The sequence below is a fragment of the Gekko japonicus genome, unplaced genomic scaffold (genome assembly GCF_001447785.1).
Source record: "Gekko japonicus isolate JY-2015 unplaced genomic scaffold, Gekko_japonicus_V1.1 scaffold4, whole genome shotgun sequence".
NCBI classification, from domain to species: Eukaryota; Metazoa; Chordata; class Lepidosauria; order Squamata; family Gekkonidae; genus Gekko; species Gekko japonicus.
The window spans coordinates 2,593,895-2,607,082 of NW_015165234.1; the positions used below are offsets into that span (position 1 = coordinate 2,593,895).

At 42.7% G+C, this 13,188-nt stretch overlaps 1 protein-coding gene across 1 annotated transcript in view; it reads right to left on the reverse strand.

Moving 5' to 3' along the window:
• The window catches only part of LOC107109214 (amine oxidase [flavin-containing] A-like), a 59,219-nt gene that overhangs the window by 11,910 nt on the left and 34,121 nt on the right, over window positions 1-13,188 (reverse strand). The window contains exons 5-10 of the mRNA XM_015409776.1: window positions 12,735-12,840; window positions 8,636-8,777; window positions 6,728-6,877; window positions 5,562-5,721; window positions 3,347-3,443; window positions 484-537 (exon numbers count right to left, since the gene is read on the reverse strand). Coding sequence (XP_015265262.1) covers window positions 484-537; window positions 3,347-3,443; window positions 5,562-5,721; window positions 6,728-6,877; window positions 8,636-8,777; window positions 12,735-12,840 — 709 coding nt within the window. The remainder of the gene's footprint in view (window positions 1-483; window positions 538-3,346; window positions 3,444-5,561; window positions 5,722-6,727; window positions 6,878-8,635; window positions 8,778-12,734; window positions 12,841-13,188) is intronic.

The window sequence follows — 13,188 nt, forward strand, 5'->3', positions numbered from 1 at the left end:
CTTCTGGTGGGCTGGACAACATGGTAGGAGGTAGTCCTTCAAGGCTCCGGTGCTACTCAAGAAAAGATGATACCAATGAAGTGTTGCTAGTTATGGAAGGTCAGAGTGATGCAATGACTGAATGCAGTTTTGGGACTGGGTATGGGAAATCAGATTCAGGTGCATAATTGACCCTGAGTAAACCACTTCCTTTAAACCTAAGCTCATGATTGTCTTGAGACTAAAACTTATGAATCTTTGCAGAAGGGTGGGATACAAATGTAACAAATAACAAATAATGTAAAAAAAGAATTCTGTAATAAAAGGAATTAATTGTAGTGGCTAATAACAGTAGTCTGTCAAGGTTTGATGATACCACTACAAAAATCTGATTATCTTAAAATCTAAGACAGTCTACTAAAATATACATTATTAGAGATGTAAAACACACTTTTAAATAAAATATATATTTAGAAGCTTATTATAGATAACGATTACTCTTACCTCTCCTCGACACTAAGATTTGCTAGTCTAAAGGCTTTTCTTGTAAGGATAAAGCTAAGTGGGGAAAAATACTGGTCAGTATTGCATTAGTGAATATATTGATTTGCAAAACATATATAAATAAAACATTTCCAGTTAGGTACTATAAAAATAGGCCACACAATTTTTATACAGCATTGTATCATGCAGAAGAATACAAGCACTGAAGGAACCTATATGTACATGGTATAGTCATAAAACCTCCTCCACCATTAGATAAGTAAGGTAATTGGCAGAATTGCGGGCAGCCATGATGACTAGTTAGGCAGAGCAGATGAAAACGGAAAGCAGCATGGATGCAATTTATGCATCTCACCTGCCTACCAAATATTGCTGATTATCAGAATTGGAACGAAGCATGCAGGGAATAGGAAGCCTACCACCCACTCTCCCTTTCTCCTGGCAAGGAGCTTAACAATGTATCTACAAGCAACCTGGCAAGTTTTCCAAGAAAACCAGAAATTTTAAAACATGGTTGCCCATATTTTAACCATAAGTGAGATCATTTCCATGTGCTGGCCCTTCTAGCTCCTATGGTTCCAATTTAAAATGGAAACATTTTGTATAGACTTCTTTGTGCTCATCTATTTCATATAAGATGAAAAATTTAAGGTCTCTGTTAAGAGATAATGGTCGCCTTAAAAGCCTTTGCACTTTATCCAGCTCTCTCTTCAAAACATCACCACGAACATTCTACAGCATGAACAAGAAATGTTTCATTCTGTCCCAGTACTGCAGGGACTCAGAAGGGGCGGCGGGGGGCGGGGAGCTGATGTCTAGTTGATCAGTCTTTACCTTCAGCTTCTCCGAGACTCTCTACTCTGCGAGGTCACAGGAGATCTTAGGGTGGAGAGAACATTAGTGATCAACTTGGGGTGAGACTGCAAGCTATTTGCTTCTTTACCCTGCCAAGCTCAGGAGGGAACAGAAACTTTTGGTAATTTAGCTTCCTGCTTGCAATCCCCACCTTCACCCCACATAGTTTAGAGCTGATGGAAACGAAAGCCATTACACTGTCTGCAGGCAAGCTGGGGGGTGGGGATATGGATAGCTTCTGTCTCCCTCCAGTGCAAGGAGTGGGGAGATGATCAGCCAGCATTTAAGGTGCTGATGGCTCTTCCCCAACACCTTAGAGTGGAAGGAGACCACAGCCGATCTTTTTCTCTCCTTCCACTCCATGCCGGGCTGTTGGAATCAAAAGTGGACTCCCAGCTAGTCTCTCATCAGCTGAGAGTGGCTTCTGATTCTCCCCTGAAACTTTCCTGTATCCTAGCACATCAAGGCTAGGACACAGAGAAGTGTTGGAAGACTCTCACCTGACTTTGGGCCACCCAATCCACTGCAGCCCAGCTGGATGGCAGGGGAAGCCCCACCCCCAAGAAGCCCCTTCCTGGCGCCACCGGCACGATGACATCAGCCAGGAGTGATGTCATAATGTTTCTGACATCAGGGGTGATGCTCTAGATTAAGAGCAAAACTCTATGGTTTTGAGGCCAAAACTGCCATAGAGTTTTGCCCGAAACCTAGAGCGTTGCCCCCAACATTGGAAATGCGATTATGTCACTTCTGGTGAAGTCACTGCAGCATGCGTGCAAAGCACGCACACCAGAAGATCTTCAAGGAGGAAATGGGAGGCCCCCTGCTGGCAGCCAGGTAGGACCTGGCAACCCTAATCCCTACAAGACAGTGGGGTAGATCCAGGCAGCTATTCTCCAAGAAGTGTTTATCCAGTCTCTGAAGCTGGAAGAAGACTCCTTAGGATATTATAGCTTTGGAAAAAGTGCAGAAAAGGGCAACTCGAATGATAAAAGGGTTGGAACACTTTCCCTATGAGGAAAGGTTAAAGCGCTTAGGGCTCTTTAGCTTGGAGAAAAGACGACTGAGGGGTGACATGATCGAGGTTTATAAGATTATGCATGGGAAAGAGCAGGTAGAGAAAGAGGTACTTTTCTCCCTTTCTCACAATACAAGAACTCGTGGGCACTCCATGAAACTGCAGAGCGGTCAGGTTAGAACGGATAAAAGGAAGTACTTCTTCACCCAAAGAGTGATTAACACATGGAATTCACTGCCACAGGAAGTGGTGGGTGCTACAAGCATGGACGGCTTCAAAAGGGAATTAGATAAGCATATGGAGCAGAGGTCCATCAGTGGCTATTAGCCACAAGGTATAGATAGGGGCTCTGGAGCAAGTGATGCTCTGTCTTCTTGGTGCTTGGGGGGGGGGGGTCAACAGTGGGGGGGCTTCTAATGTCCTGGCCCCACTCCTGGACCTCCTGATGGCACTGGTATTTCTGGCCACTGTGTGACACAGAGTGTTGGACTGGATGGGCCTTTGGCCTGATCCCACATTGGCATCTCTTATGTTCTTAGGTTGTAGGAAGGCTTCAAATGCTGCTCAGTAGAATGGAAGGACAGGGATAGGATCTGTGCCTCTATATTGCTCCATATTTTCTTCCACATATCATGGAAATCATTTCCAGAAACCTCCATGCTGGACCACCACAGCCATATGTGAATAGAAGATTAATTTGATCAGTATTTAATCACCATGTTAGTAAACGAAGATAATATCAAGACAGTATTTTATAGGTAAGCTGTCCTGGGAGTATGGATATTAAACTACCCTAGTTGGATACACAGAGAAACAGACAGGAGGGAACCGAGGTTGTACATGAGAGAACTAACAGTATATCATGAGTATGGCTTCTCTATGGAGTTCTCTGTTACCTAGGTCAAATTCCAAGGCTTCTCACACACTAAGTTTGATAAATTTTATGTGAATATATTTGATGCTAAATACAGAAATGATACACTTAATTACCCCATAATGGCAGGTACCGATCCATCAGGTTTACAGTCATCCAAAGTTATTGAAATTGGAGCCTCTTCATCCTCAATCATCATGCAGCCACAGAAATCTGACAGGAAAAAAGAAAGCTAGGTTAGTCACCAAAAAACCCTCAATTCAGAATATTATTCTGGAGACATCATATAATCACTACAATTGTAGACATCCTTTTTGTAGACTACAATTGTAGACAACCCGACAGCTAACATGCTGGGGGTGGGGGAAGCAAAAAAGCAACATCTACCTGCAAAGATGTAGTGTGTCAGCAGGCAGGGGGGGGGGGAGAGATGAGGGTGGTATTTGGTCAGACACATCTGGAACAAGCCAAGTCCCAATAGTACTGCCAGCGTCTTAGGGATTCACCTTGGACTTGGCTGGTGGCTGTGCAGGTCTGGGAGGTGATAACAGGAACTAAGCATAACTTCTCCTGGACTGATGGCCCTAGCAGTGCTGCCTGTGCCTCAGTTGCTTGGGTGGAGATTTGGGCTTGGGTGCCAAACAAAATGGTCTGGTGTGCCACTGTTGGCTCATATGCTAGGGACTTCCTGCCCCTGACATAAACTAAGGATGCCAAATCCATCCAAATCTCCAAGAGGGGATTTTGGGGGGTGTTACTGGAGGAGATGGGGACGTCTGCAACAGGATGACATCACACAGAAGTGAGGTCATCATGTCAGGGAAAGTTGGCCCCCGCTTCTTGCCAGAAGAATTTAAAGTGTCCCTTTAAATGCTTTTGGCAAGAGGGGGGGGGCACGTGCGCCTGCCCTTCAAGCCCCGAATTTGGGGCTGAGAGGCCAGGTGCGCAGCCCCCACCTCTTCCTAATAGTGTTTAAAGAGTCTTTTTAAATGCTATTGGGAAGAGGGTGGAGGCTGTGCATGCCTGTCCCCCAAGCCCTGAATTTGCGGCTTGGAGTCTAGGTGCGTGGCCCCCTGTCTCTTCCCAATAGCATTTAAAGAGTCTTTTTAAACACTATTGGGAAGAGGTGGGGGGGAGGCGAGTGCAGCCGCCCCTCTTACTCCCTCCTGCAAGATTTAAAGGGCCAACTGGAGGACCCTTTAAATCTTGTAGTAGGGGTTGCCGGGTGTTGCTCTTGGGGGTGGGGCTTCCCCCCAATGGCCAGCTGGCTGACGGCAGGAAAGAGCCCCCCAAATCAGGAAACCCCATGAGACTGGGGGATCTGGCAACTCTAACATAAACACTTTTCTTACATAACCATCAGCTGTTCAATAGTTAGAAATTCCATGCAACATACATCCTGTCAGGACATTTATTTAAATTTTAAAGAACACATTTTTTAATTCGCAGCTCCTTCCAGGTGAACATTTTTGCTTATTTCTGAACTGACACATAATAACATCTATTTCACATACAGTGAGTGCTAATCATTGAAACTACTAAGATAGCATACTGCATATGTATGCTGCAGTTAGTGTCTGAACAGAAAATATGCACAATCACTGGGGACTGAATATGTTCACAGGAAGATACAGACATACAACTCAGATTAGGCCTGCACAATTTGGGACCTATTAAGCCAAACACACCCCACTGACCACCTACTGTAGCTTTTCAGATAATTTCCCAATCCCACCTCTCTTTTTGCAGTCCAAGACTAGGAAGCTGACTAAGCATGGCGGATCACAAGGCATGCCAGATGGGCAACATGAAATCTCATCCTCCACTCTTTAGTTATAAAATCATTAGAAGTAACAAACCTTTTCTATCTCAGAGAAACACTGCAAATATGTAACAGGATAATTACTAAAGATGTTTTGTAAACTTGAATAAGTTTTATTATATACTCCAGTGATTCAAAAAGGCTTTATGAGTTCACAACTTCAAATTAGCATGGTACAGGGGCCAAGCTTATTACAATGAATTCTATGCAACTATTCCTGTGACTTCTTTTCTTTTACAAACTGAATCCACCAAAAGTTGCAATCAAGAGCAGAGATCTCTATTCATCATCTGTGGGGTAGACTTGAAATGGGGGATAATTTTGTGAAACTTCATTAACCAGTGAATGTTTTAAACATCCATCCACCCTTCACTCTTGTTTGCAGTCTCTAGTTCATGTTTTTCATTTTCAAAAAGTCAGAAGAAATTTTCATGGAAATCCACGTAACATGTGGTTTAACCATCAGATGCCACACACTTTTAATTGTTCTGTAGCTGATCCACACATACCCATGTTCTTCCAAAAAGCTTCTTTGTAGTACATCATACACTTAATAACAGAGCCCATTGGAAGCCGTTGGATTAACTCATTTCTTTTTGCTGGCAGTTCTGGCTTGTAATGAATTTTTAGGGTTAAGATTGGTGGTATAGCACTTATCACGTAACTGGCCTGTAAAGTGTAACAGTAGTAAGAAAAATAACCAAGTTAGCATGCAGCTAGATGAGATGGCAGGAGATCTGTGGTCAGCTACCCCTCCCCCCATTCTAGGGGAGATAAATTAGCCCTGCTCCACTAGAATTTTTTTGAATTGAAAACGGCTCTTCTGGACTGGGTAATGCCCCACAGTGGAAAGACTAAAGGTTTTTGAAACTGATCTAGTTTGGAACCCATCAAGGATGATAAAGGCATTTTTGAAAAACTACAGGGTATCCAATTATGGCTCTCCTATTATCTATTTATTGTTGCCTCAGCTTTTCAGACATATTTGTGTACCATGGTATAAATTTCCTTCACATATTCATTCAGCACATCAGTTATTATAGCATCTACATCTAGGCTTGCCAAGTCCCCCCAGGGGGTGGGGAAACCCCCGCCCCAGAGGCCCATTCCCCGCCGCCGCCGGATCAGGCCCCGGGGGGAACTCCACCCTCACGTGCACGTCACCCGGAAGTGACGCGGGTACGAAGGGCACGCTGGGGGCGGGGCCACGGTCATCCGAGGGAAAACTCTATGGTTTTCCCTCGGATGGTCCTGGCCCCGCTCCCAGCGTGCCCGGCATACCTGCGTCACTTCTGGGTGATGTGGATGCAGCGTGCGAGCACTTCGCACGCACGCACTCCAGACGCCGGCCAGGAGTCCCCTGCTGTGGTAAGTTTCTGACTTGGCAACCCTATCTACATCTCTTCAAGATGAAAGCAGTAAACACCACAGAGGTCCAGTGATGCAACTGTAAAAGGCACTAAGGCACAGAGCAGGCAGGAAATATCAGAAGCTGATTACAGTATCCTGTGAGGGGAAGCTTTCATAAATACATCAATAAAATAGATTTCAAAGGGTTCCTGAGCAGTGTGAACAGCACAGCAATACTAAAAGTGGGACTGATTATATTCGGCTAAAAGCTGTAGCAGACATGCCCCTATTAAACACATACTATTTTTTAGTCTTATTAGATTACCTCATATGTCTCATGGTTTAATGTCTCCACAATGACATTATCACCTGACTGATCGATGCGGACTACAGGTCTCTCCAGCTTAACTTTCCCTTTGAGTTGTTCCATTATTCTTTCTGTAATTTGTCCAGAACCCCCAACAAATTTCCTCTCCTGAGAACAACAGCAACAATGGAATCAGTCACCAGCAATAAATGATTACCCCACAAGACCCAAAATTAGGTATGTTATGAAGGAAATTCAGATAAAGTTTTTCAAGCAAAAACAATCTACAAGGAGGCCAAAATCTTGAAACCGAAGATCTCTTGAAAATCTGGACTATGAAGCAAAGCAAACTTCAGCCACCCACACAACAAAAAACCAGCTCAGCTCAAAGAGCTGTTCTGTATGAACTTCATAAAACCCTGAATGCTCTTGCCTTTTAGGAGCTTCAGTGAAAAGTTTGAAGATGTCTGCTCAAGCTCAATCAGCTGGCAGAATCCTAACATCATCAAAGTAAGCTGCAACGAAGGTACTGTGCAAATATTTCACTGCCCAGCAGATGTATGGTGATATCAGCTTTGATAGCACTAATTACCTGTAAGGAGTAGAGATGGAACTGAAATGATCCACCAAACTAACATAATTAGCAGGGTCAAAGATCTGCTAGCACAGACCATCAATTTAGTGGTGTAAGCATACCCAAATCCTTTCTCAAAAGGAGCATAATGAACATAATTTCAAGTATTGGCAGAGAGGTCCTCCTTACTCTTCATCACTGCATGCAGCTTAACTGGAAGGGTGATCCATGTGTATAAAACTGTACAATAGTTAACTTACACTGAAATGCCTGCATCTCTTTCAGGAACAAAATATGACAAGGGTAAAAACATCCACTTGTGGCATTAAAGAGACCACTGCAAGCTTCTCTATCCCCTACAAACATTGTTAGTCCCTTGTCTATATTTGAGTAACTGTACATCGCTTTGAGCCCACTGGGGAAAGCGATTAATAAATGGAAAGTATTATTATTTTATTATTATTAACTGGAACATAAGTACTGTTGCAAGCTGATTAGAACAACTGAGTGGAGAGGCAGCATATGAAATAAATAAACACTCCAGGACTCTTAGGGCCAGAATAGCTGATTCCCTCTGCAATGGATTAAAACTGGAATCAATGGCTGAACACTGAGGCCCGGAATGCCCTACTACTTACACATTCCAGTCACTGCACTGTGCTTTCTGATGACATCTTTTCTTTGAAAGGCCTAATTTGCTGGCAACTGTAGAAACATTAATATCAGAATGGACACTTTTGAACCATAAAATGGTTTGGAAACAGTCTTCTTAAATCTTATGATGTGACAATCTTTTGCAATGAGAAGTCACAACTGATTCAAGCAAAGAGAAAAGCAGAAGCATAGCATTTCCAAGATGTGAAGTGTGAATATCTTTTAATGGTTTCTGTAGTGCTCTCTAATGGTTTCTTTTAATAGCTATCATATTCTCTGAAATATCATTTTTAATTATCCCCAAAGATCCTTATGATTCTGTCACTCAGTAAATAGCACTTCACTTACATGCATATTTAGCATGAGGTGCTGGTGGTGCATACATTTGAAGTACTATTAAAAACAGAATTACTCCCAAGTAACCATGGAAACCAAATCGGGCCATTATTGCAGCACAGCAAGAACTGCTGAAGACAATATGGTGCAAGGAGAAGAGTAAAATCACTCTCACTTCAAAAAGGGCTTAACAAGGGGATACAAAACACACAATCTTCTATTTGTATTGCAAAATTGCATTGGCTTTTTACACAGTGTTGCTTCACTGTGATTTAAATTCTCCATGAATTACAGAAGTAAAATGACGCACTCATTCCTTATGACCTCTATAACGGAAGGAAGTATGTATTAACTTCATGTACCTGTCCACCGTTGCTTACAGAGAAGATCCTGGTTGTTCCTCCACACTGCTTGACATACCACAGGAACCAGAGAGCAGAGACCTCATGTGATTCAGAAGTGACATTGATGTTCACAAAGAGAAGAGCAAAGTCTCTGGTAGCTCTGCAATCCAAAGGCAGACAACACAGTTTGGGTGATACTGATTCACTATGCTGTGCTTTAGAATATTTTCATTTATTTACTTAGGAGAGAAAAAAAATCAGAAGAGCATAAAGAATATTTTCTTTTAATTAACAAGGCTAATTTGAATGTGCAATGAGAAAACTGACATTTGCCTTGTGGTCTACTAATTTTCAGTACCAGTGACCTACAGTGATTAAAATGTGAAATTCCCTGCCAGAGGATGTAGTGATGGCCACAGGAATAAACAGCTTTAAAAGAGGATTAGATAGATTCATGGAAGATAAGTCTATCAATGGCTACTAGCCAAGGTGACTGAGGGGAACCTCCACATCCCAAGCCACTAAACCTCTGAATCCCAGAGCCAGGAGGTAACATCAAGGGAAGGCCTTGGCCTCTATGGCTTTCGAGCAAGGGAACCTTTACCTTTAAATTCAATATACTCTGACCTTAATTGATCAAATGGATATAGTATCTTATTTGCCAGAAGTTTATGTATTTAGTAGTAGTTTGTTCCCTCCTTTTGAAAAACAGCCTCATTATAAATAATGTAAATAATTATTTCTGTAGTTAAAATGCTTTTCAGTGCCTCATGAAAAATACTTTCTTTAAAGGATCACAAACTTCCCTCACATGTTTGCCAACATTTTGCTTGATCCTGTCTCTTAAGTTAAAAAAATAATACTGAAACCATAGAGAAACAGAGGGATCTTAGTGAAATATCTACCACAATGTGAAGAAAGTTTCTGAGTATCAAAGAGTACCCTCCTTTGTTTTCCTGCCATGATTACAAGCCTGGGCAAGGTAATACCACAAATAGAGTAGTTTTAGAATCAATCAATCAAGAGAAAATTAGGCACAAATCTCCATTAAAATGACCTTGATAACTCCACCCTGTGCCTATTTCTTCAGATGTCCCACTATGTTCCAAAGAATCAACTCCTTTGTAAATATGTATTGGATTGCAGTCTTGATCACTTGTGCTCCTTTTTCACAATTTCCTATAACATGCGAGAGAGGCCTCATCTGAAAGCAAGACTGACATTAATAAGACTACTTCAGAATAAAAGTGGGAACTACAACAATGTAAACCATACTGATGTCCATTAAACTTGTGTGCCTCGACCTTCTAGCTTTGATTTTCACACTGTACAACCCTTTTCTGTTGGCATATAGTATTCAACCCTTTTATGTGTCCTGTGCCAACTCATCCCCTGAAGTCAAATACACACATACTAGAATGCACACTGACCTCTGGCCAGAGCATTCCCTTTGCAAAGGAGTCATATCATATTAACCTCAGGAAGAACAGCAACCTTTACCATGATGAAAGAATGCAGCGGTTTCTGTGAACCCTTAAAATGTCACATGCTTACTACCTTCACTCTCAGTTCGGCTAAATGGTGTTGGAGATCTGTTTTTGCCTTTTGTTTCCAAGTATTTTATTATTCTGTTGAACAGAGATTTTGGATTTGGTTATTTTGCCTTTGACAAGGGATTTATTGGGGATTCAACAGTAGAGATAGGCACAAACCATGTTCAGGGTGCATTCCCTGAACATTTAGCGGATTTTTGGCCAGTCTGGTTTGGCTATTCAGGGCCAGCCATTTAAACCTAACAGCTGAGTGGCGCAGCTGCCAGCCATTTTACCCTTCACTTTTACTCCCTACCACTTTGAAAGGGAGGAGCAAAACTGAAGGGTTAAATGAAGCCCCTTCCTGGGCTCGCTTCCCAGGAAAAAGGGGAAAAGGAAGTCCTTTCCCGGGTGATCCCCCCCTTTCTCCTGGCTGTGGCTCACCGTGGCCGGGAGAAAGACAGAACCAAACTTGCCAGACTGGTATGGTTTGTGTGGGCCTGTTTAGTTCATGGGTTACCCCAAACTCCCTTTTATAAGTTGTGCCCATCCCTGTTCAACAGCATACAAATGAAATGTAACATGTTTAAAGACTGAATTAGCTATTTCATACCAAGTCAGCTCAATGGTTCATTGATCCAGTACAGTCTACTCCGACTCCAAGATACTGGTTTGCAATTAAATAGATTCTTTTACTCTCTAGTTATGCTGCCCACGCATCTTTTTGCACTACAGAGTTTGCATCTGATGGAGAAGCAAACAAGAAATCAAAGATTTCTATTTGGATCTCTACACACATGCAAGTTTACCTAAAAGACTATACATCCAGAACTAGCCAGAAATAAGGGCTGGTAGTTGCATCGGCAGAAACGTGTTTCAGCATGAAATGGGAAGTAAATGTACTCCTTGTTTGACTGACAGTCCAAATATTTGCACACCACCACCATACATGACCTTTTGCGTCATACTGATAACTAGGAAAAAGGCCCGTTGTGGAAATAAATACAACGGCCTCTAGAAAGAGGCTCTGGGCGGGTGCCCCGGCCTTGGACACTCAGTGTCAATTTGCTGTGGCGACCTCAACAGGGTATAATGACACTGAGTCCACCATTTTCTCCAGGGGAACTGATCTCTGCCACCTGGAAAGCAGTTGTAATTCTGAGTGATCTCCAGCCCTCACCTGGAGATTGGACACATTTTACCTCAGAAGAGAAAAACTGGTTAGAATGTTAGAGGCAAAAGCCAATCAAATTGCATATGCAAACGACCTCTGTGTTCTGAGGCAGAGGCCAATGAGTCTGCATATGCAAATAACCTCTGTGTGGAATGTTCTATAGAAGTGCCACTACCATTCGGCTTTTATTTATAAGGGAGATGTCTGATCTCAAAAGATGCCTGTATTTGCCCTATGGGCAGGGTCATTTTGTAGAAAAAGAGGTGCAGGAGCTCATTAGCATAACTCATTAGCATAACTTATTTGCATATGCCACACCCCCTGCCATCACTGGAAGTGTGTCAGAAGGCAACACCCATGGCTCAGGCTCCACTGGACTGTTTTGGATTGCTAGCTATGGGGGGGGGGTGGGAACGGGACGTGCAGATCTGTCCTTGCAGAGGAGGGAGAGCTTGTACCTGAATAAAACTTGGTCTTAAAGGTGCCACTGGACTGTCTTGGATCAGGAGGGCGAGGGGGGGGCTCTGCAACTTCCCTGGCTGCTTCTTGCTCTGACTGAGGGCTGCTGGGAGCAGGGGGTGGGGCTTGTTGCATGTGCCTGCCCCCTGGGCTCTTTACTGCCGGAGCTCCGCTCCTGTGCGCTGCTGCAGGAAATGACCCCTGCCTATGGGTATTTTATACAAAAAAAGCAGCTTTCATGCAATGACTTGCTTCCTAGAGTCTGTTTCTAAAAACAGAAGGATCCTTTCAGCCGCAGAGGAGTTATTTCTGCCGATTCACCCCTCCCGCTGCAGATCCCAATTTTTTCCTCTGGGTTGTTCATGACACTCCCTCATCCTAAGAACAATGGGGGAGGGGCACCACAGTCAACTGTAGTCAGAGGAGGTGGGAAGTCCCACTCCACAATCTCTGCTCTGTTTAAGGATTGCACAGGATAGAAGCCAAAGTCCTTGAGATATTGTGACGGATTCAAGCTAAGAGATTATGAAGGTAAACTTTACCATTTTATATTTATTAAATAAAGGTGTCATTGTAACGGTTTTGGGTTTTGCTTTGTTTTTTAGGTTTTTGGGAAGAAAGACAATGTAATTCAGACTTTTTAAAAAACTCTCAATTTAGAATCACATTATTACAGCAAAGTATTGTTGGGGTTTACCATTTTATCACCTACTCTAGCCCATCCAATACAACTTCTAGCTTTTTCTATTGCTTATTTAATTACTTCCCAGTTTTCTTGGACAGCCACCATTTTTTTCCAGTGGCTCTTCATGAGCACAAGTTCCAGCTCAAAATGTATGCATGACTGGCTATTACCTCTTGAAGGAAAATAAATCATCATGAGAGCTTTAAAGCACCATGCAGCAGGCTAAGAAAACAAATATATTAAGATAAAATTTCAAAGTAAATTTACTTTGTCCAGCAAATTTTGTCAATTAGTTGTTTCATTGACATTTTGTCCCATTCTTCAGCATGTGGGGCATCCCAGGGTGCTTCAGCAGAAAAAAAAAAGCAGGAATCTAAAGAAAAAGAACAAATATGTCGCCATTCACTCACTTCTGCATATCCAGGTGGTCGATGATTGCCAACCCATTGCATTCCAGTGTTTTCTCTATTCTCCACTTTTTTGACACCTGAATTGTGGTGATTTAGCATGCACACACATGGAAGCACACACAAAAAAATAGCAATGCAAACTATTAATCTGGTAGTTTTTTGACCCTGAATTGGCCCAGTGATAGCCTTCATCTTTGAACAAAATGGATTTCAGATCCTGACTCTGTGCAGTTTGCTGTCAGAAATTGTGACTTTTACTGGAACTGCAATGATATAGCACTGGATGGTTGCTGTGCATTTCATGAGGAACA